Genomic DNA, 24528 nt, shown 5'->3' with positions numbered 1-24528 from the left:
CTATGTCAACTAGGCTGGAGTGCAGCGGCGCAATCTTGGCTCACTGCAACCTCTGCCTCCCAGGTTCAAGTGATTCTCCTGCCTCAGCCTCCTGAGTAGCTGGGATTACAGGTGTGCGCCACCATGCCCAGCTAATTTTGTATTTTTAGTAGAGATGGGGTTTCACCATGTTAGCCAGGTTGGTCTTGAACTCACAGCCTCAGGTGATCCACCCATGTCAGCCTCCCAAAGTGCTGGGATTACACGTGTGAGCCACCGTGCCCAGCCATGACTGGCTTCTTAGCCTAGTGTTTTCTTTTTTGCAGTGGCCGGTTCTCAGCTCACTGCAAGCTCCGCCTCCTGGGTTTACGCCATTCTCCTGCCTCAGCCTCCGAGTAGCTGGGACTACAGGCGCCTGCCACCTCGCCCGGCTAGTTTTTTTTTTTTTTTTTTTTTTGTATTTTTTAGTAGAGACAGGGTTTCACGGTGTTAGCCAGGATGGTCTCGATCTCCTGACCTCGTGATCCGCCCGTCTCGGCCTCCCAAAGTGCTGGGATTACAAGCTTGAGCCACCGCACCCGGCCAGCCTAGTGTTTTCAAATTTTAATGTTGTAGCATGTATCAATACTTTATTCCTTTTTATTGCTAAACAACATTCTATAGAATGGAATTTGTTTATTCATTGGTTGATGGACATTTGAGTCGTTTTCACTTTTTGGCTATTGTGAATAGTGCTACTTTGAATATTCACATAAGTTTTTATGTGTATATATGCATTCATTTATCTTGGGAGAATTGCTGACTCATACAGTAAATCTATATTTAGCTTTTTGCCGACCTGCCAAACTGTTTCCTGAGGAAGCTGCACCATTTTATATTTATATTCCCACCGGCCATGTATGGGATTTCCCAAACATTTCTTTATATCTTCACCAACACTTGTTACTGTGTTTTTTATTTTAGCTTTCCTCCTAGTGGGTGTTAAGTAATATGTCATTACAGTTTTGGTTTTCATATCCCTAATAACTAATGATGTTGAGGACCTTTTCATACAGTTATTGGTCATTCATAAATTTTCTTTTGAGAATGTCTATTAAATCCTTTGCCCTTTTTTTATTGTAAGAGTGTATTCATACATACATACACATGTACATATGCATTTATATACACTCTGGATACAAATCCCTTGTCAGATATGTGAATTACAAATATTTTGTCCATCCTGTGAGTTGTCTGTTACTTTCTTGATGGCTTTGCCTTGCTTTCATGCCAGACTAATCAGGAGGAGATTGTCTAGGGACAACAGAGTTGCCTTCCTCATGTTCCTGATTTGTTCTCCCTTGTCCTAAAAATACTGCTTTTCTCTCAGAACTGAGAAGTCAGGAGAGAGATGTTATTAGTGTGTCTTTCCCTTACTTCCCCTCCCCCCAAATCAAATGTGAGTATTTTCTTCTCACATTTCATTTTGAGTGAAAAAAATCATATTAGCAGATTTCTAGTTAATCTAGTTAATTTGTTATTTTCTATTTTTTAATTCTGGTAAGAAAAGTTAAATAAGAATTCATGTAAATTATACCTACCAAAAACTAGTGAAGTTAATGAGTTAACAGTTTGTTGCTCCTGGCAGTGATCTAGGGAGGTGGGAATATCTAGTGATTAGGAATCCAAAATCTGGAACCAGAAAGTGGGCACCCCAAGGAGAGTTAGAGAGCCTGAATGCTTACCAAAAACCCCTCGTCTATGACATGGGAATAATAGTACCTAATTTCAAAGGTAGCATACTGTCAGATTAAAATGAGGTAAAACCCATGTGTTTATTAGCACATGTACCTGGCACATAGCAGGTCTTCAAAGATTAGCCATTACCCACATTAGAAAGATTTCTTGAAGAAACTTATTCTAACAAAACAAAACATTTTAAGCAAAATTTACATACAGATTTAAATTGGTTTCAGTAAAATATAATAATATAAAATTGCCTATATATAATTTGGATGTTCTAGAAGTTTTAAAGGTATTTCCCTATATATCACTCCTAATAAGCACCTAAACAATTTAAAGGTTAAATCTCTTCTCTTGAAAAGTGAAGTTTTAAAAACATGAAATGGTGAGTGTGGCTACAACACACAGATCACCTACAGGATGGAAATGTATTTTATGCCTTGTGCTTAGCACAATGCCAGACATTTAGTAGCAACAGTAAATATTGCATAAACTATAATGGTACTATAAATAACTGTGCTCAAAAATAGTTATTCTGAAATTATCTTGTGTTTACTATGGCTTGAAATAAATGTTGTCTGCCGTAATAAGGCTCAAAAGTCATTTTTCAAAGGTTTTTTTTTTTTTTTTTTGAGATGGAGTCTCACACTGTCGCCCAGGCTGGAGTGCAGTGGCACAATCTCGGCTCACTGCAGCCTCCACCTCCCAGGTTCAAGTGATTCTCCTGACTCAGCCTCCCCAGTTGCTGGGACTACAGGCACCCACCACCACACCTGACTAATTTTTGTATTTTAGTAGGGATGGGGTTTCACCATATTGGCCAGGCTGGTCTCGAACTACTGACCTCAAGAGATCCACCCGCCTCAGCCTCCCAGAATGCTGGGATTACCGGCATCAATCACCACGCCCAGCCATTCTCACTTTTTATTTAATGTTTCAAAAACACTTTACAAAGAATAATGTGAAATATACTAGGATAAGCTATCGTGTAATGTGTTAATCTACTTCTAATGTGAAGATGTATTCTGTGTAAGTAATTATCACTTATAGGTATTTCAGAAATCTAGGTTTTTACCTATTGGGTTTTAGTAAAGTTTGACCTATTATTTGATTTTTCAGGTGCTCTTTCCTTGGGTTGCTACCCACCACTGGAAGGAAATTTATACCGAAAACTTCTTCTAATTCCATCTTATTTATCTGAGATTGAAATGCTCTTAGCTATTGAAATCTTCATGGTATCTAATGCTAGTAGTATTCAGAGTCCTGGAACTTCTACACAGATACTGCAGATAGTTTTGAAAAGGTTGGTTGACATAACTTTAACTGCATTCTGAATGTAGATCTTGGCTCCCTACTCCCACCCTAGGATGTAAATGTTTTATGTGTTTTTATATATACATATATATTTATGTATATATTTATATGTGTACTTGGTGTGTATATTGCAAACTCTGGTGTCATTTAAATTGAGAAAGGATTAGACCTGTTTGAGGCTTAAAACCAAACAAGTTAGTAGCATTCAGTAAACATTTTAGCAACTTCAAAGATATAGTTAAATATTCAAAGAGATGGATCCTCTTTAGGTACCAACCTTTCTTGTGTTTAGAGATCAGTACCTATAAAAATCTCTAGTCAACTCAAAAGATCAAAGGACTAGGGTCTAAAAGGGAAATACTTGATCATTTATTAGGTTCAGCCAAGAATACCATTGAAAATAAAGCCATCAGCCTAGTTTCTATATTTTATAATGCTATATATGCATAAATATTATAAAGTAGGTGCTGTCCCAGAGTGACACCCTTTCATGTACTTTTGTTTGGAATCCTAGAATTTAGGCATACAGTAGATGGTGTGCCTAAATGGTAGTATGCCATATGATTTCTTGTCAGCCTTATCCAGGAAACTTGGAATATAACGATCTCTTGGGAATCCTGTTTTAGAGCTTCTTGCCAAGAATTTTGCTTTAGTTTACAGGTGTGACAAACCAGATCCTCTGGTTGAATATTACATTAGTCATCTATTGCTGTGGAATAAATTATCCCTGGACCTAATGGCTTAAAACAGCAAATAGTATCTTAGTATCTGTGGGTCAGAAATTTCAGAGAGGTTTAGCTGGATTGTCCTGGCTCAGGGATTTTCATGTGACTCAGAGTTTCTCCGCATAGTTGGAGTCAGAGTGTTGTCAGAAACTTTAGTCACCTACATGATAGCTTACTGGAGCTAGAGGATCCTTTTCATTGATGACTCACTCAAATACCTGTTGGTTGGAAGCCTCAGTTTACCACATGAGCCTCTCCATAGGTTGGTTAAGTGTCTTCATGACATGACTGACAGCTAATTTCTCCCAGAATGAGTGATCCAGGAAAGAAAAAGCAAGGAGGAAACTGCAGGGTCTTTTGTGACCTATATCAAGCAAGAACTGTGAAGAGTCTGAGATTTTACCCTATTTGCAAGCTACAAGCTAACCTGCCACAGTTTCTTAGATGGTAGCATAAGAGACAAGACTCCTGTGTTGGAGACAGAGGAATTTATTATTTGTGGTATGGCAAACAGCATGATTATCTACATATTTGCATCATTTCCTCTTGCTCCTGAGTCCCATAGATGGTCCCACATGGATACCTACATATGCCATGAGTTCTGTAACAGGAGAGGAGTTCCCAGCTCAGGAAACCCAAATCTTTTATGAGTAATAAGCATGCCTGCCCTTTGCTTTGCAGGGAGGTACTATCTCCATCATCTAAGACTGTGAGCAGACCTGCCCTTTGCTCCAGAAGGAAAAACTATCTTTATCTTTCAAGGTTGTTCACTATATAATCCTGGTAATTTAGAACAAAGGGTAGGCAGTGACTCTTGCAAAACTTCACAAACTCAAGAGACCCATGGAAAGTTGTCATCCAACAACCTGGTATCCAAAGTTACATACTGTCACTTCTGCTCTCCTTTGTTGTAGGTGAGTCTTTTGGTCCAGCCCACACTTAAGGGGAGGAGAATTAGGAAGTAAATTATTTTAGTTCCACCTTCAAAAAAACCCACTAAAAGTCACCTTTTTTCTTATAGTTCTTTTTTTTTTTTTTTTTCAGAGTGCTTCCTTATTTACCACTGTGCAGTATGGTGGATAAGGCATCTAGGCTCCCCATCATCCTAATGAGGTCATGGTTTTCTCATAGCTTTCTATTCCCCACACACATGCAACTTCTTTATTTATTTCTTGAATTTGAAAGGTATTTGTAACCATAGTGCATAACTAGTGTCATACCTAAATCTTTGATTTTGTCCAAGCCCATATATTTTCTCTATTGTCATTATCATGCTAAGCCCTGCCTTGTTACATTTACCTCTCTCTATGAGAGAGAATTGTATTCGTCTTTAGACTTATTTAAACTGCACATGGTTGGCATGTGCACCACCTACCAGATTCCCGGGCACCTCTTTCTAAGCTAGAATGTACTAGAAGGCACCTGACCAGTCTTTCCTCTCTGTGACCACTGGTTCCTGTTTCAAGTGCAAGTCCTCACTCTTGTCACTCTGGACCACACTGTGATGTTAATGCAGATAGGCTCCTACTCAGAACTTGCTGCTGGGCCCTCTAGATACCAAGAGTAGGAAGCAGTGAACACAAAGAAAAAAGTGATGCTTTATGTAACAGGCCACATCTCTATTTTAAAATAGTTCCCATTCCCTACCCCAGAGGAAAAACTGACATGAGGTGGGAATTTTATGCAAGTCAATGCAGTGACAATTGATTACAGATGGAGCTGGTAGAAAATTATTAGAAAATTAATTCTAGCACTTAAGGAAGCACCCTAAGTCAGGATTGAAGAACATAACCAGAAATATAATAAAGCCCCTATAGCTATACAATTTGTTACCAAACATTAGCTACATATTAAGTATTTCCTTATAACTAAAAATAGTCAATATCAAAGTAAAACTAACATGTGAACGTTAATTCTAAACTGGATTACATTTAGTATTTTATGCATTCTCATGAAAAGATACAGGTAATTAGCTGTGTTCTAGATCAGTATTTTTCAAACTGGGTTGCAGACTATTTGTGTGGTGAAATCAATTTAGGGTGTTACAGCTAGCATTATTTTTAAAATTGGGGTTTTTGTCATCAGGGTAAGTCTTGTTTTGTGAAATTTACTTTTTATGTATGAAGGTATATACTGGGCCATAATATGTCTTTTTTTTGGACAGAGTCTTGCCCTATCACTCAGGCTAGAGTGCAGTAGTGCAATCATAGCTCACTGCAACCTCAACTTCCTGGGCTCAAGCCATCCTCCCACATCAGCCTCCTGAGCAATTGGGACTACAGGTTCACGTCATCATACCCAGTTAGTTTTTAAATTTTTTGTAGAGACGAAGGTCTCACTGTGTTGCTCAGGCTGATCTTGAGCTCCTGGCCTCAAGCGATCCCCCCAACCTGAGCCTCCAAATCGCTGAGATTATACCACTACGCCTGACCAAAATGCCTTTCTTACTGTGGGTCATGATCAAAAAAGTTTGAAAGCCACTTTTAGAAGAATATGATGAAAAGACGATCGTAGCTTAGTACCAGTAAATGTAAATGACTATCTTTTGAAGAAACTATATAGCTTATCTTTTTTAAGAGTTTCTGACTTTATGAGGTGTTCATTTTATAGGTGTGAAGACAACCAGTCTCGGAGCAATGATGATTATCAAGCTGCAGTAGAAAGGTTAATTATGGCTGCTCGTATATCAGATCCAAAGCTTTTCGTTAAACACATGACTGTCAATGTCAATAAGGAACAGGTTTATAGTTTGGAACATTGTTCTGCCCTGAAATGGTTAAAAGAGAATATGAAGTGGGCTGGAAAAGTTTGGCTTTTCAGTAACCATTAGTTAATAAAGTCTGCTCTTTTTTTTTTTTTTTTTTTTTAGTTCAATATCATTGTTGAATAAGGCCAATAAAAATAGACAGTTTTCACATTTCGCTCCTTGACTTTATTGACTTACAGCAGTTATAGTTTAAAACCCTCTAGAAAATTTTGTATGATACGTAATTTTCAGTGAGTTTATTCACACAGCAAAGTGCTTTTCATATTACTTTGACTTTAAAAGAAACTAAGCATATTAAATCCCAATTTATTCTGAAATCCAAAACTGAATACTGTGCAGCATTTAATAAGAGGGAGACATAACAGGGAAAATATATAAGCAGGTAACTGGAGTTTTCAGAAAAACATTTAGGGGTATGAAATAGGTTTAGTGTGTACTCAGTCCAGTCTCTAAAGCTATACTACATCTGTAATCAAGAATAATAATATAATATTGAAAATGAACACAAAAATTCAGAATACTTTCTGAATTACACCAAAAAAGTTTAAATTACCCTCAGAATGGTTTTCCTTTCATGTATCTTAGAATGCTAGATGAGTTTTGAAAATTTATGTGCATTACACTAGATAAGACACAAATATACCTAAAACTTAATTATCTAAACAAGGATTCTTCCTTCCAAACCAATTTAGGAAGTTAAAACTCTTCTGAAGTCATATTCAGAATCTATATCCCATTCTCCAAGGTGGTAGTCCTCATCTTTGATAATTTGAACCATAATTTAAAATTGTTTAGATTTTAAAAAGTATGAGTAATGTGAGTAGTAAGTTGTAACTAAGGGGACTGAAAGTATTTTTTTTTTTTCCTGAGAAAGGGTCTTACTCTGTGCCCAGGCTGGAGTGCAGTGGCATGATCATGGGTCATTGCAGCCTCAACCTCCCGGGCTCAAGTGATCCTCCCATCTCAGCCTCCCATGTAGCTGAGACTACAGGTATGCACTGCCATGCCTGGCTAATTGTTGTTTTTTGTTTTTGTTGTTGTTTTTGTTTTGAGATGGGGTTTTGCTATGTTGCCCAGGCTGGTCTCAAACTTCTGGACTCAAGCTATCTGCCCACGTTGGCCTCCCAAAGTGCTGGGATTACAGGCACGGGCCACCGTGCCCGGCTGGACCGAAAGTATTTCTTAAGGGAGTTCACAAAATATGGTAAATAGCAGCATCATTTGAATAAGTCTGTAACATCACAAGACTAGGGAGGTTAAATCCTAGCTCTTGCCAAAATGCCTGATTACTATGGATGAAATGTAGAACGAATACTATCACAAATGGGATATGGGGAAGTGAGGCAGGTGACGTCAAGAAAGATACCCGGTTCTTTTTTTTTTTTTTTTTTTTTTTTTTTGAGATAGAGTCTTGCTCTGTCGCTCAGGCTGGAGTGCAGTGGTGCGACCTCTGCTCACTGCAAGCTCCACCTCCCAGGTTCACACCATTCTCCTGCCTCAGCCTCCCAAGTAGCTGGGACTACAGGCGCCCACCACCATGCCCAGCTAATTTTTTGTATTTTTAGTAGAGATGGGGTTTCACTGTGTTAGCCAGGAAGGTCTCGATCTCCTGACCTCGTGATCCTCCCCTCAGCCTCCCAAAGTGCTTGGATAGATACCCAGTTCTTTAGTATGAAGGAACTGGGTGACTATAACCTGCCATTACTTCAGTGGAGCACCTAGGAAATGAATCAGGTTTGGAGATCATTTTGAGGCACCTTTGAAAATAAGGGGAGAATAGAAAGTGGGCAATTGGTAGATTAGTCATTTCTACAAATGATAACTGAAACCCTAAGAAAGGAATTAGAGAAGTATGTGACCTCTGAGATGCTGGTGGCAAAGATGTATTAGGATGAAGTTGCAGGAGGGAAAGGATGATAAATTAAGCTTTTAGGAAAAATGGGATTGGATGGAATGGTTTACAAGTGTCTGGACTGGTTTCTAATGACAAGTTAAGACCTTATTGCTGGAACAAATAGAGGCATTTTTACTTGTCAACAGTGCCAAAAGATAGAAAAGGGAAAGGAGCGTTAATCATTGCTGGGTGTGAGGTGTCAAAGCCCTGACAAGAAAAAGTGTTGGCTCTGGAGTAGTAAGAAGAATACTGGCAACAGTACAGGTTTGAAAAGGAAGTTTCATTAGATAGATAGAATGCTGCAGAAGGATGCAGCAGGGCACTTCAGCAAGAGAGGACTGAGCTCGCCACAGTAGAGTTTTCCTTAGGAGTATTTATAGACCTTTGAGCAGGAGCTTAAGGGTAATTTGGACCATATTAGCCATGTAGATAATGATAAATGATTATATTTGTAGACATTTTGGTGCCTTGATGTTAGCAAGGGTTGCACAATGAGTTTTGACATGCATGCATTTGGAAATGTGTAGAAATTCTAGTTACTTACAAATTTTGGGGAAAGAAGCCTGGTATCAGATGCCAGGTTTTGATAATGGGGAAGTCTAATTACTTCTAAATTCCTCAGGTAAGGAGTTTTGCCTGCAGATGGTCTGCTTGATGGCCACCAGGTGATCTTTGCTTGCCTCATTTTCCCCCTGACAGATATCTTGGTCAAATCTTTGACCCTTTCTATTACCCCATGACCCTGTGTACCTGCTGCCTATTATGGCTTCAAGAAAGGGAAAACGGCACAGTGAAGAGGGGTGTCAGGTCTGTCTGGCTGCTTTCTGCTGAAAGGGAGCATTGAGGGGATAAGTCATGTTTTTCCCTTTCTTGCTCTCTGTCATGAAGGGTTATGAAAAACTTGTTTTGGGGACAGGAGACACCAGATTCCATCAAGAGGCCCCATATAAGTGGAAGTTGCTGTTGCAGGCTGGTATTGGGATTACATAATCATCTGTAGGTGGAATCATTGTAATCTGGAAGATAGAAACTTAATGAGAGCATTAAAGAAGCAGGGACCAAATATTAGAAGAAGGAGAATGAGGAATAAAGGTCCAAGGAATGGGAGAAGCCAGGTGATTTTTGGAAACCAATTAGTAAGGATTTTGGCCCAGTTTGGGTTACTTTGAGAAAGTGTGTGTAGCCATTTGGTTTGTTTGAAAATGTCTCAGATGTTAGTTTCCACTTCTCCAGACATATTAATGTAGGTGCAACACATTTTGTTGATGACAGCACAGATGACTCCTTGTTCAGATAGGAGGTAATCTAGCACTCTTCTGTTATCAAAAATCATTCTTGCTAGTGAGGTTAAAGACTTTTCTAGTGGTGATAGATTTGTGCTAGTTTTTGCTAAGCTATTTTGAGGGAGGCAGTAAGTTCCCATAGTGTGATTTCATGATAAGTACAACCTCCCAAGGGGTGAGAGTTGTGATGATTCCAATAACTCCAGCAATAAGTCCTAGGACCCTTTTTCTTCTAGAATGGCATTCTAGATTGGAAGTTATGTTTAAGACAGTGATTTGGGCAGGAGCTATTGTACCCAGAGTACAGTCATCATAACGAACAGAATTATCAAGGTGGGATAGGGCCAAAGCTTGAAAAGGATTTAAATAATTAATAGCAGTGCCACAAAACCATACGAGTCCAGGAGGGGCAGGTAATACATTTTTGAGGCTTCTTGGACTAAGAGGGCCACCACTGCTAAGGCTCTTAAGCCATCCTTGGGATACTAGGTCTAAAGTTTTTTAAAAAATATGCCATAGTGGCCAGGCACAGTGGCTCACACCTGTAATCCCAGCACTTTGGGAGGCCAAGGCAGGCAGATCATGAGGTCAGGAGTTCGAGACCAGCCTGACCAACATGGTGAAACCTTGTCTCTACTAAAAATACAAAAATTAACTGGGCGTGGTGGTGCGTACCTGTAATCCCAGCTACTCAGGAGGCTGAGGCAGGAGAATCACGTGAACCTGGGAAGCAGAGGTTGCAGTGATCAGGATCACGCCATTGCACTCCAGCCTGAACAACAGAGTGAGACTCCATCTCAAAGAAAAATAAGTGCTATAGGGCACTTAGAGGGCCCCCCAATCTTGGGCTAAGACTCCCAAAGCTATTCCCTTTTGTTCATGTACATACAAAAAGGCTTAGTCAGATCTGGTAGGGCTGAGGTCAGGGCTGAGATTAAAGCCTGTTTGAAAGTGTTTAGAGCATGTTTGATATCATTAGTCCAGAATAGAGGCTGTTCCTCAGTTCCCTTGAGGGCTTCATATAAAGATTTTGCTATTAACCCGAAGGAAGGAATCCATATTCTGCAAAACCAAGCCTTACCCAAAAATGACTGAAGCTGTTGTTTACCACAGTTGTCATGTTTAAGATCTTTACAAGCACTACAAAGGCTTTTTCACTGGGAATTAAAATAAGACCCCAAAATTTAACCCTTTGTGTGGATATTTGTACTTTAGAAGGAGATACTTTGTACCCACAATTAGCAAGTTTGTTTAGTACTAATACTGTATTTTGGTTTGGAATAGCCTTGTTAGGACTATAGATTAGTAAGTCATCCACATACTGAAGTAGATTGCTATCTGGGAGAAGCTGCAGGGGCTATTTTAGTGAAGTGTTAATACAGCTAGAAGGCAGGGCCTTAGCTGTAAATTAGCTTGTAGTTTTGTAAATCACAACCTAATGGAACAGGGCAGCTTGGCTGAAAAGGAGTAGAGAAATAGCCTTTCATTTTACAAGGGAGTGGTGGTGTGAAACAGCCTCATTGGAGTTTTCCATCAATATCCATGAGGAAAATGGAGGAGTGGCACACTGGGCCATAGTAAATGTTTAAAGCTGAATAACTGTCCATTGTACCCATGAGTAATACTACCTGTTGTTCAGCCACAGTCAGATTTGCCCTGGGCTTATCCACAGAGATGGAAAAGACAGGGCCATGGATGGCTTCAAAGGCCCCATCTAGAGGATGGATGACTGACATTTCAGAGGCTTGATCATAATCCAGGAATAGAATTAGAGGTACTTGCCCTTGCCCTCACCCTCGTTCTACAGGATCCCCTTGTTAGGTTGGTGAGATTGTGGCTGTCATAGCCTAGAAGGAAGAGGTGGCCCCCCTTCACAAGGGAGGGACACTCTTCCAATTTGCAGTGAGGACAGGGTCCCAGGGATGACTTGCAACCTGGAGGTTTGGGACATTCTCAACTTCAGTGTCCTTGATTTCTGCAGTGATGACAGGCTCCCATTCTGTTAGTGTTATAGGGATGAGCCTTGGGGTTATTGGCTAATGAAAAAGAATGTGCCAATGTTATCTCAGTATAATTAGCTTGGTGACAGCAATTTTCCTCCTCCAATTCAGCCTTTTTTTTTTTTTATGTTTCCTCCTGGTTATTGAAAACCTTAAAGGCTGCTTTTAATAAAGTACAAAAGGGAGTCTGTGGTCCTTGCTCTAATTTTTGGAGTTTTTGTCTGATGTCTGGGGAAGGCTGACTTATAAAATGTATGGCCAGAAGGGATTGGCCCTCAGGGCTTGCAGGGTCTAAATTCGTATATTTATGCATGGCCTCCATCAGTCTAGCTTGGAAAAGGGCTGGGTCCTTGGTCCTGAGTGATCTATCATAATTTAGAAAAATTAACAGGTTTTATTACAGTCTTTTTCATTCCTTCCAACAAACATGTTATCATATAATCTTCTCTGCCCCTGTCTCTGTTTGGGCTGGCATTGGCAGCGTGGTATTGCCAATTGGGTTCTGTGTTGGGGACAGCTTCTGCCCCGCCTCTATTATTAGGATTGCCAACATGAGCTTCATCTGCCCAAACTCGAGCTAAAGACCGTGATTTTTCTTCGTGGGAACAGCAAATAGTTAATACCACAAATGTGTCTTGCCAGGTTAACTCAAAGGCAATAAAGCCCGAAATTCTTGAATGAACTTAGAGGGATCCTGGCTAAATGAACCCAACTTGGATTGAATTTGCCAAAGATCAGACAATGGAAAAGGGACATGAACTCAAATTGTTCCCAAATCTCCGTTTGCCACCTTGTGGAGAGGCAAAATGTTTGGGGGATTTTCTGAGGACTCTGTACTAGTGGCATAGGTAACTCCTGTGCGAGTATGTGAGGGTGATAAAGTATCTGGATGGTAGGGGGCAGGGGTTGATTGGGGCATGGAGCAGATGGCAAGGGGTACACAATGAGTTTTGACATGCGTGCATTATGGAGATGTATAGAAATTCTAGTTACTTTTAAATTTGGAGGGAAGAAGTCTGGTACCAGATGCTGGCTTTAGATAACAGGGAAGTCTAGTTACTTCTAAATTCCTCAGGTAAGGAGTTTCTGCCTCAGAATGGTCTGCTTAATGGCCACCAGGTGATCTTTGCTCGCAATTCTATTTGCTTGATTTCATCTGTGGCAGTTTCTGGGTGCGGGGGTGGGGGAAATCAAAGTTATAGAAACAAAATAAAACCAACAGTAAAACTTTCATGCTGACTGGAGAATGCTTAACGTTTAAAAATAGGTGTTGAATGGGCCAAAGCCAAACAACGCAAGCCGGAAAAGAAATGTTTAAAAGTTGACTATATTTATTTATACAAGGAAAACCAAAAGAGATAATTAAATGAGACTTTTAAAATTCGGGGCTCTCCACTGAGGCTTGTCCCCGGGCGCCAGCTCCGGGAGTTCGGCAGAGGCTCGTCCCCTGCCAGGGCGTCTGGGGCAAGGGACCGCAAGGCGCATGCGCGTCCTCCGGCAGCCCCCTTTCCCCTCCTTCCCCAAGATCCAGCGTGTGCTCGGTTGCCCTTCTCCGTTCCCTGCGGACCCTTGCGTCAGGACCCACCACCTGCCGGCCCATCATTTTCCGAGTCCCTGCAGCCTAGTCGGAGTGCTCGCTCGCGCCTCCTAAAGCTTTCAGCCGAGCGTGCCGAGACCCCTGAGGGCGGCCGGTAAGAAGGCGGAGGGGCAGGGGCCTCAAAGCGCGCGGGGAAGGTGCAGCAGTCACTAGAGTGGTGACGTCAGCTAGAGGCAGGGCACCGCGGTAGGTTGAAGCCACGCCCTGGCTGCGCGCAGGCGCTGTAGGGGGAAGGCCTGGCACGCTCCAGCCAACCAGGGCGTCACCTGCAGCCCGTCCCTCTGCCCAGGCTTGCCTCCAGCGCTCTGCCGCCGCCCGAGCGGGGAGGGTGTTGGGGCAGGTGGAGCCGGGGGGGGGGGGGTCCAGCTGAGAATTCGGGGTTAGGGGCTCAGAGAGCCCTGCGGCTGGGAGCCCGTTAGAGCCTGTCGCCCACTGGTGCGAGGGCAGGTGGGAGCGCCTAGGCCGTGCGTCGCGAGTTGGTTGGCCGGCTGACGCCCAGGTGCGCATGCGCGGCCGAACAACCCTGCGGGCGGAGCGACTGTCCTCTCTCCTGGTGTACTGGGTGGGAGGTGGAACTGGTCGGACAAAGCCCTCGCGTCGGACCCTTGCCAGAACTGTAAGGAGCAAGAGGGGAGGGACTCTGGTGGTGCATTCATGCTCCTCTCAGGGTGGGAAGCAGGGTCGGAGGGGAGTGCTCAAAGCCACCTTAGCGCAAAGTGCTAACTTTTGAACTGAGGCGGTGCCGGTGGCCGCAGTATCCGCATCACATCTACATTTTAACTCGCTTTGAAATGAGAACGCAAAGACGATTTAGGTTTTATTGTTTCTGACTTATATTTTACCGAGGTCTTTGGTTTACGGGAAATTGTTACCTACTAAATCTCATATAGCAAGAGATTGAGAAAAGGAAGCTACAGAATCTAGGCTAATTTATCTGATAGCATTTCCTGCTTTTGGTCTTTTTGCCTTTTCCCCCTACTCTACGAAGTACATATTCAACTGAAAAGCCATGAAAATTGCCGCTTTTATCCCTCCTTGATGTAACAAACTGCTTTCAGAAACCTTACAGGATAGTCACTAAAGGAAGTCACAGTTCAAATGAGAGTGGCATGATATTAATTTTATTTATTAATAAATTACTTTCAAATAAAAGTTGTGCCAAATGGTCAAAGCTCAATCCTGGGAGCTCTATTTGGCACACACTGTTATTCTTTCTGTGTTAGTTGAAAGTGATTTAAGCAAAACAAAACCGTTTTTCGTGTACTCTTCCATAATTTGGATTTTTCACCGATTTACGTATCTTTCCTCCAAATTTGGTTTGAAACTGCACAGATTTAATGCCTCAGCACAGATTTTAGGTAAAATTTGAAATTTTCATTTTATGAAACAGAAGCTAATATCACTATTAAGTAGATTAAGGTAGTCATTTACCATGGTTTGTAAATAAATTGTATCCTTCCCGGTCCTCTGCCCCCTTCCAGGAAAGGCACCATTTCCTTGGAGAAGACCTTCCTGAGTGCTCCCCGTCCCATTCTAAGTGTAGCGTTTGGGAGTTTCTCATATTCTGTGCATGTTTGTATTATTGCATTTACTGCGTTTATAGTTACCTGCTTGTGTCTGTTTTTACACTCCGCCCTCCCTCTAAAAGTATTTTGAGTGTTAGAATTGTCTTAATATTTTTCTAGTCCCAATGCTTTACGCAGGACCTGGCCCGTAAGTGATGATGAATGGGTGAGTTAAAGACTCAGTATGCCTTCCAAGTCTGATAAGACAGTGCAACCTCTTTAGTTATTTTATAGCATTTTCCATGTGGAAGTATAGTGGGCTAAGTGCAGTATGGACAGGAACCACTTATGTAACAATTTGTCTGAAGAGGAGAAGCCTGCAGTTGATGTGGATGCCCTGGGCTTTTGGAGCTGGTGTCTGAATGAGAGTACCCAACTCGACTCTGAAGCAGTGTGTCTTCAGTCAGCTGATAGTAATTTGATTTTCTGTGTAGCTAGTCCTGAGAGAGTAAGAACATTATATCTGAATCTTCTAATTGTCTTAGCATTTATAATCTCAAAGTAAATTTACAGATTGACATTCTAGTTATCAGGCCTTCTAATTTAGCTTTCCCAAGGTCCGCATATATCTGTTTGAAGTGATAAAATTGGGTTCTGTTCTTACAAAGTTGAAGACTAACTCAAGATCTGGGCGTTAGGAAGAGGCAAGCAGCCATGTCTGCCAACCTGCTGGACTCTAACATTGTCTCTACTTGGAATTTTGTTTTTTTAGTCTGAAAAGTACGTAAACCATACAGGAAACAAAGAACTAATTCAAGCAAAACTGGAAATCCTCCTTTGATTTTAGCATAAATTGGGTAGCTAAAATCCAAGTTTGTATTAAATAATTGTTTTTAAAGAATTAAAGCTTAAACATTAACAGATGCCCCAGAATCCTCTTTGGTGATAGAATCAGGATTCCCTAATACAGTGGTTCTCAAACCTGAGTGTGCGTCAGAATCCCTGAGAGTATGTTAAAACAGATTCCTGGATCCCACCCAGTTTCTGATTCTGCAGGACTAGGATGGGACTTGATAATTTGCATTTCTCATGAATGTTGTTGCTGCTTTGAAAACCACTGCCCTAAGAGTTCTTTCTCTCCTTCCTACCCTATCCCTTTCCTCTTTTCCAAAACTGGATCCTGATCTGTCACTTAGTGTTCAGAGCCCATTCTTAAATAAGAGCTTATAGGAAATACTCGAAAGACTCATAGGACTCAGTTGTTCATTCTTATTCTTAAACAGAACAAGAAAATATATTTTTAATTTTTTCCAATGATTTGTATAAAGTGATCATCTTAGAGCAATAATTTTGTTTAATGGATAGCAGAATTATTAACTGAATATATTTTTATGTATATAGGCATTTTCCTCTAGAAATATGAATTGGCTACCATTGTGGGAGAGAGGAGAGTTGCTGGAAAAAGGAAAAGTCACATTCCCTCTCATTTCTCCTCTATTGCTCTTTCATTGTTTCTCCATGCCCCAGAACACTGTCTTCAAAAGTCAGTATTAATTCATAAAAGACAATTACCACAGCACAATATAACTTTATTATACTCACTTTAGGTTTTATTTTGAAGAGAGAAATGCTACTTCCATCAAAACTTGTGTTTTATTGCTTAGCAAGTGCTAACTTTATCTTCAAATGGTAAAATAAACAACTAGCTACTTTTAATTCTGATGAATTAAAAGTATTTTCTAGAGAAAATTTGTGAAATTAGATTATTCATTTGTACTTTTAAACTGTAGCCTTGGCAAAATTGTCTACTCCCTTGTTTTTTTTTTTTTTTGAGGCGGAGTCTCGCTCTGTCGCCCGGACTGGAGTGCAGTGGCCAATCTCAGCTCACTGCAAGCTCCGCCTCCCGGGTTTACGCCATTCTCCTGCCTCAGCCTCCTGGGTAGCTGGGACTGTAGGGACTTGCCACCTCGCCCGGCCAGTTTTGTATTTTAGTAGAGACGGGGTTTCACCGTGTTAGCCAGGATGGTCTCGATCTCCTGACCTCGTGATCCACCCGTCTCGGCCTCCCAAAGTGCTGGGATTACAGGCTTGAACCTTGTATTTTTTAAGACCTTCAGACATTGACTCCTTATTGTGATAATTCTGAGTTTTTCAACAAAGTTTTTCAAAATTTGTTTTCAAATAAAGTGTTGTATTTAACTGCATGTTTGAGCAATATGTTATCCGACATTAGGTGGAAAAAAGAATTATGCCATTTTTTAATATACTCTGACATAATAATAGTTGCAACTTTTTTTTTTTTTTGAGACAGAGTCTTGCTCTGTCACCCAGGCTGGAGTGCAGTGGCGCGATCTCCGCTGACTGCAAGCTCTGCCCCCCAGGTTCTCGCCTTTCTCCTGCCTCAGCCTCCCAAGTAGCTGGGACTACAGGCGCCTGCCACCATGCCCGGCTAATTTTTTTGTATTTTTAGTAGAGACGGGTTTCACCGTGTTAGCCAAGATGGTCTCGATCTCCTGACCTTGTGATCCGTCCGCCTCAGCCTCCCAAAGTGCTGGGATTACAGCCGTGAGCCACCGCGCCGGGCCAATAGTTGCAACTTTAATGAATTTTTTAATTGCTAAATGTGGCTAAATCCCTTATGCATATTATTTTACTTAAGCTTCACAAAATGCTATGAAAAGATAGCCCCTACTTTCATAAGTGATGTATCCCTGAAAACACGTACACAAAGTCAGATGTGGGATTCCACATCCAGAGCGCTTAAACATCATTATTAGGTTCTAAATTTAGATTTCACCTTTTAGAAAAGTCTTACTGAATATTTCTAGCATTTTGTCTGTGTCTTTCCACTATTTTATCTTAAATGTGCTGTCCAGATAAATTCAGTCCAGTGAGCATCAGATACAGACTAAATAGCAATATAGATGTCATTTTCTCATTTGTATTTCATTTCATATTCTTTATTACTAGTATTAGAATTGTAATTTTTCTTTTTTATAAATAAAGACAAAAATTCAATAAAATATTCACTAATTTCATTGACTAATTTGTACTCCTGTCTAGCAGATTAGCATTGTGTTAGCTCAGAGTATTCTTTCGGTTAATGAAAACTTAAGATTCAGAATTAAAAGGCAGTTTGGAGCAGGGACAGAATGTTTATAGATATCCACATGTTTCCGCTGTAATGCCATACTTGCATTCCTGGAAATCCTGACATGCTGCCAAACAATAAGCAAAAGTAACAGTTTGTGGAGCAAAAACACAACACTCACAACTGAACAAACTTTTATAAGAGCCCTAACAAAAACCCTAACCCTAATAAACATACTAGTACAATTAAATCTAGTTTAGACCAGTTTTGTCAAGATTAACATTCTAATCTAGGAGTAGCTTTATTTATCTATCCTTTTTTTTTTTAAGACTTAGAAATCTCTAGCTTTTCATTTATCCTAGCACATTGCCAGATGGTTTGATAAAGTGGAAAATGTAGCCAGACATGAACCCACTAAACATCTGCTTCTTAAACCAAAAAAAAGAACTACCAAGAGATTTTTTTTTTTCTCTAAAGGTCTTTACATATCACTAAAGCCTTTTTTTTTTTTTTAAATTGTAGAAAGACTACCTCTGATCACTTCAGATCAGTAATATGTTGAGGGAAAAATGCATATATAATGTCTTTCCCCTGTTGACCAATTGCACATAAGCTGATTCACATTAAATAAACGTTTTGAGGCTGGACACAGTGGCTCAGGCTTGTCATCGCAGCACTTTGGGAGGCTGAGGAAGGAGGATCACCTGAGGTCAGGAGTTTGAGACCAGTGTGGCCAACATGGAGAAACCCCATCTCTACTAAAAATATAAAAATTAGGTGGACATGGTGGTAAGTAACTGTAATCCCAGCTACTCGGGAAGCTGAGGCACGAGAATCACTTGAACCTGGGAGGCAGAGGTTGCAGTAAGCCAAGATCATGCCACTGCACTACAGTGTGGGCGACAGAGCAAGACTCTGTCTCAAGAAAAAAAAAGAAATGTTTTGGTGTTACGACAGACTTTTCTTAACCATCTGTGTTATTTAAGGGATGAGGAAACAGACTCCAGAAGGTAATGTAACTTGCCCTTGCTCACACAGTCACTGAAGATGTGAAGATTTGAATACAGATCTCAAGCTCCCTGCCTTCCTTTCCAAACCATTGTGCAAACTACCTACTTTGACAGTCCCATTAACTGTGTTTAGATCAGCACAGTCCAATAAAATAGGATGTAAGCCTTGGATATAGTTCAAAATTTTCCAAAACTAGATGTTTTACTTTTAAAAGTAAAAGTGAAATTAATTTTAATGAATTATAATTTCAACACATAACCAATATGAAAAATTATTACTGAGCTACTTTCCATTCTTTGTACTAAATCTTTTAAATCCAGTGAGAGGTATTGAGGATAGGAGAGTATATGGGTTTGGCACCACGGGGTGGGTAGGCAAAACAATTTGACTGATAAGGCGCAGATCCTGAACCTGTAAGACTTGTCCGGTTTTTGGACAGGTAAAATGGACTTGTAAGGAGAGTTGGTAGGCTTTAAAAGGCCATGCTGTAATAGGTGAGTGATAACAGGCTTTAATCCTTTTAAAGTGTGCTGTGGGATGGGATATTGGCGTTGAGCAGGGTAAGAGTGATTAGTTTTTAATGGGATGGTAAGCGGTGCATAATCGGTCATCAAGGAGGGAGTAGAGGTGTCCTATACTTGTGGATTAAGGTGGGGAGACACAAGGGGAGGATGTGAAGGAGGCTTTGAACTGGGAAAAAGGCTGCCAATGAGGTGTGGCTGTAGCCTAGGAATAGTCAGGGAAGCAGATAATTTAGTTAAAATGCCTCGACCTAATAAGGGAACTGGGCAGGTGGGGATAACTAAAAGGAGTGCATAAAAGAATGTTGTCCAAGTTGGCACCAGAGTTGGGGAGTTTTAAGAGGTTTAGAATCCTGGCCGCCAATACCCACAACAGTTATGGAGGCAAGGGAAACAGGCCCTTGAAAAGAAGGTAATGTGGAGTGGTAGCCTCCGTATTGATTAAGAAGAGGACGGACTTACCCTCCACTGGAAGAGTTACCCAAAGTGTCTGTGATGGTCCAGGAGGCTTCTGAGGCAATCAGGCAGCGTCAGTCTTCAGCTGCTAAGCCGAGAAGATCTGGGAAGGAGTCAGAGAGCCTTGGGCCAGAGTTCCAGGGGCTCTGGGAGTGGCTCCCAGGCGAGTTGGACAGTCCAATTTCCAGTGGGGTCCCACACGGATGGGACACGGCTTAGGAGGAATCCCGGGCTATGGGCATTCTTTGGCCCAGTGGCCAGATTTCCAGCACTTGAAGCAAGATCCTGGGGGAGGAGATCCTGAAGGAATGCCTGACCGCTGTGGCTTAGGTATTTTGAAGTTCTTGTGTGCTGGAGATGTGGCTGGGGTTTCTCTCACAGCAGAGGCAAGTAATTGCAACTCTTCTCTATTATTGTACACCTTGAAGGCAAGGTTAATTAAGTCGTGTTGTGGGGTTTGAGGGCCGGAATTTAATTTTGGAGCTTTTCTAATGTCAGGAGAGGATTGGGTAATGAAATGCATATTGAGACTAAGACGGCCTTCTGGCCCCCTGGGTCTAGGGCGGTAAAGCGTCTAAGGGTTGCTACTAAACAAGCCATGGACTGGGCTGGGTTTTTATATTTGATGAAAAAGAGCCAAAATGCTAACTGATTTGGGAAAGGTCTGATAGAGAAAAAGGAACATAAACCTTGACTATGCCTTTAGCTCCAGCCACTTCTTTAAGAGGAAATTGTTGGGCAGGTGGGGGAGGGCTAGTGGTGGAACGAAACTATAAGCTGGACCAGGGGTGAGGAGGGGAGGTGATAGAAGGATTATAAGGTTGGGGAGTGGAAGCTAAAGAAGAATTGGGACCTGGCTCAGCCTGGCGAGGAGCAGACTGAGGAGGAGGGGAGAGGTCAGATGGGTCCATAGAAAAGGAGGATTTAAAGGACTCAGAGCTTGGGGTGGAGACTGAAGGAACAGACAGGAGAGAAAGAAGAAGATTCGGGACGAGTCGCATTGGGAGCAGAGATTAGGAAGGGACCGATGTGTAAAAGAATGCCTGGAAATCAGGCATCTCAGACCATTTGCCCATTTTACGACAAGAATTATCTAGATCTTGTAGGATGCAGAAATTGAAAGTGCCATTTTCTGGCTGCTTGGAACTATTGTCGAGTTTGTATTGGGGTCAAGCGGTATTATAGAAGAAACTAAGGCATTTAGGTTTTAGATTAGGTGTGAGTTGAAGAGGTTTTAAGTTCTTGAGAACACAGGCTAAGGGAGAAGAAGAAATGGAGGGTGGAAGGTTGCCCATAGTGAAGGAGGCAAGCCTAGAAAAAAAAAGAGGGTAGAGACACGGAGAGAGGGGGGTGAGGGGTACTTGCCCCCCAGGGGAGGTGGTGCTTGCCACCAAGGTGAAGGATCCAGGCAGATGTCCCCGCGGTGATCACACACCTCCAAAATGTGGGCAAATAATCAGGCAGGCATCCCCGCGGTGATTAAACACCGAAGAAAGACTGTCTTCCCGAGTTTGTGACTGGTGCCGGAGTTTTGGGTTCAGGGATAAAACGTGTCTCCCCTGTCTCTACCAGAAAGGGAAAGGAACTGAAATTAAGGGAAGGGAGAGATTGAAGGGTGGCACCAAAATTGAAAGGAGAAAGAAGTTGAGGGATAGTGAGAGATGTTAGAGAAGAGAGTAAAAAGAGGCTGCTCACCGGATTTTAAATTGGTGAGATGTTCCTTGGGCTGATTGGTCGGAGGACCCGAGGTCGTAGGTAGATCTTTCATACGGAGCAAAGAGCAGGAGGACAGGGGATTGATGTCCCAAAGGAGATCCCCTACTCCAAGTCACCAAATGTCACATGCATCCGTGTGAAGAGACCACCAAACAGGCTTTGTGTGCAGGTGGGCTGAGTCTGAAAAGAGAGTCAGCAAAGGGAGTTAGGGGTGGGGCAGTTTTATAGGATTTGGGTAGGTAGTGAAAAATTACAGTCAAAGGGGGTTGTTCTCTTGGGAGCAGGGCCCAGGGGTCACAAGGTGCTCAGTGGGGGAGCTTCTGAGCCAGGAGAAGAAATTTCACAAGGTAATGTCATCAGTTAAGTCAAGAACCAGCCATTTCTACTTTTGTGATTCTTCAGTTACTTCAGGCCATCTGGATGTATATGTGCGGGCTTGGGCTCAGGCGCCTGACAGTTACCTCCCAAAGGCCCCGCTTCCTTCTTTTTTTAAATTTTTTTTTGAGTCAGGGGTCTTGCTCTGTCTCCCAGGCTGGAATACAGCGGCACGATTGCAGCTCATTGTAGTCTCCACTTCCCAGAGTGAAGCCATCCTTACCTCAGCTTTCTGAGTAGCTGAGGCTACAGACAGACAACACCACCCAGCTACTTTTTTGTTTTTTAGAGACAGGGTCTCACTATGTTACAGCCCAGAGGCTGGTCTTGAACTCCTGGCCTCCCTCAAGCGATACGCCTGCCGCAGCCTCCTGAATTACTGGGATTACAAGTGGGAACCATCATATGCAGATGATTTTTTTTAAAAAACATATTTCACATGTTTGTTGTAAATAATATAGGAGATAAGAAACAAAATTAAAACATTTAATATCCTACCTCCTAGAGATAGCCATTGTTACAGATTGCATATTTTTCTAGTCTTTTTTTCTTTGCAAGCTTGGGGTCTGGCACTTGTGCTGTCTTAACTAAATCTAGGTTATTTTGTTCACCTTATGATGAAGTTTGATGAGAATTCAGTCCCTCACAGGTAACACTGAACCTTCAAATAGTTCAAATTTTTTTTGTGTTTTTTATTGTTGTTGTTGTTTTTGAGATGCAGTCTCACTCTCTCGCCCAGGCAGTGCAATGGCACGATTTCGGCTCACTACAACATCTGCCTCCCGGGTTAAAGCGATTCTCCTACCTCAGCCTCCCAAGCAGCTGGGACTACAGGCATACGTTTCCATGGCCGGCTAATTTTTGTGTTTTGGGTAGAGACAGGGTTTCTCCATGTTGGCCAGGCTGGTCTTGAACTCCTGACCTCAGTCGATCCGCCTGCCTGGGCCTCCCAAAGTGCTGGGATTACAGGCAAGAGCCACTGCATCTAGCCCCAAATGTTTTTTTTTTTTTCTCATTGTATCTCCATTTGATCTTAGAAATCTTTGAAATGGTAGAAGTATATTCTGTATCTTTGTATTTGTCTCAAAATATCAATGTGCATGGTTAAATAAAATCACCTTTTTAAATTTATTTTATTTTATTATTATTATTATTATTATTATTATTATTATTATTATTGAGACAGAGTGTCACTCTGTTGCCCAGGCTGGAGTGCAGTAGCGTGATCCTGGCTCACTCCAACCTCCACCTCCAGGGTTCAAGTGATTCTGCTGCCTCAGCCTCCCAAGTAGCTGGGATTACAGGGTCCCACTACCACACCTGGCTAATTTTTGTATTTTTTGTAGAGACAGGGTTTCACCATGTTGGCCAGGCTGGTCTCGAACTCCTGACCTCAGGTGATCCTCCCGCCTCAGTCTCCCAAAGTGCTGGGATTATAGGCATGAGCCACCGTGCCCGACCCACCGTTTTAGTATTTAAATGGATACTTATAAACGCATTCTAACTCCAAGAAACTCTTGCCACATCAGTCAACCTGGAAATAAATTGAAGTATCCATTTTTGTTTAAGAATGTACTTTTTAAAAAGATAATTCCTGATTTTTCATTTAAAATTTTCTATCATTCTATTAGTAACAGTTATGCTTCATTAGATTACTTCACATATATTGACCACTTCACTTATATATATGTTATGTATATATTATATGTTAGTTATATATTACATATATAAAGTTATATATGTGTATATATAATATATAAAAAACATTTTGATACTTAAGATGTGACAGAATAGGACTTTAGCCATGTGGTGATTGTTTTGAGAGAACGTGCTACTCAGCAGCTCTCCACTAGAATGGAATAATGGAGAACAGGAAAAGCTCAGAGCTCAATTATGTAGGGGAGAAAATAATTTTTTACCTAATGGTTATTATGTGAATAATAGGGCCTTGCAAGATTTTAATAAGGTACTGCTCATAGGATTTTAAAAATCATTTGGTCAGTTGATATGGAAACCATAGTATATTCGAATATCTTGCTAAAGATCTAAATTATTGGAAAAGTTCATGTGATTCAAATCCTTTCCCCTACTTTTATCTCCATAGCTTGTTTTAAAAATAAACTTTAATTTTCAGAGCAATTTTAGGTTCACAGCAAAATTTAGCAGAAAGTAAAGAGAGTTTCATATACTCCCATCCCTACTTACACATAACCTCCCTCATTATCAGCATCCACACCAAAATGGTGTATTTATTACAGTCAGTCCACACTGACACATCCTTATCACCCAAAGTCCGTGCTTTACCTTAGGGTTCACTTGGTGTTGTCCATTCTAAGAATTTTGACAAATGTTGACAAATGATGCTTCCACCGTTGTAGTATCATTCATACAGAATAGTTTCACTGCCCTAAAAATCCTCTGAGCTCTGCCTGTTCATCCCTCCCTATCGATTAACGCGTGGCAACCACAGATCTTTTATACTGTCTTCATACTTTCTGCCTTTCCCAGACTGCTTGGAATTCATATGCTTGGAATCATACAGTATACAGGTATACAGCCTTTTCAGATTGAC

The 24528-nt window shown here is 41.3% G+C and overlaps 2 protein-coding genes across 4 annotated transcripts in view; both read left to right on the top strand.

The window, feature by feature from the left end:
* TOPAZ1 (testis and ovary specific TOPAZ 1) overlaps nucleotides 1–6656 on the top strand; it is a 95245-nt gene extending 88589 nt beyond the window's left edge. The window contains 2 exon segments of the mRNA XM_017876401.1: nucleotides 2821–3004; nucleotides 6351–6656. Coding sequence (XP_017731890.1) covers nucleotides 2821–3004; nucleotides 6351–6570 — 404 coding nt within the window. The 3' untranslated portion in view covers nucleotides 6571–6656.
* A 6494-nt stretch (nucleotides 6657–13150) lies between these two features.
* The window catches only part of TCAIM (T cell activation inhibitor, mitochondrial), a 74361-nt gene continuing 62983 nt past the window's right edge, over nucleotides 13151–24528 (top strand). The window contains exon 1 of one of the 3 annotated variants that reach the window (XM_017876319.1): nucleotides 13151–13375. The gene's annotated coding sequence lies outside the window, so the exon portion shown is untranslated. Of the gene's footprint in view, nucleotides 13376–13508; nucleotides 13898–24528 lie in introns of those variants that run through there. The other 2 variants (XM_017876318.1, XM_017876320.1) reach the window with 2 other exon arrangements.

Source organism: Rhinopithecus bieti, unplaced genomic scaffold, assembly GCF_001698545.2.
Source record: "Rhinopithecus bieti isolate Rb0 unplaced genomic scaffold, ASM169854v2 scaffold_9581, whole genome shotgun sequence".
NCBI classification, from domain to species: domain Eukaryota; kingdom Metazoa; phylum Chordata; class Mammalia; order Primates; family Cercopithecidae; genus Rhinopithecus; species Rhinopithecus bieti.
The sequence above is the reverse complement of the archived record's forward strand: the minus strand, read 5'-3'. Positions and strand labels throughout refer to the sequence as shown.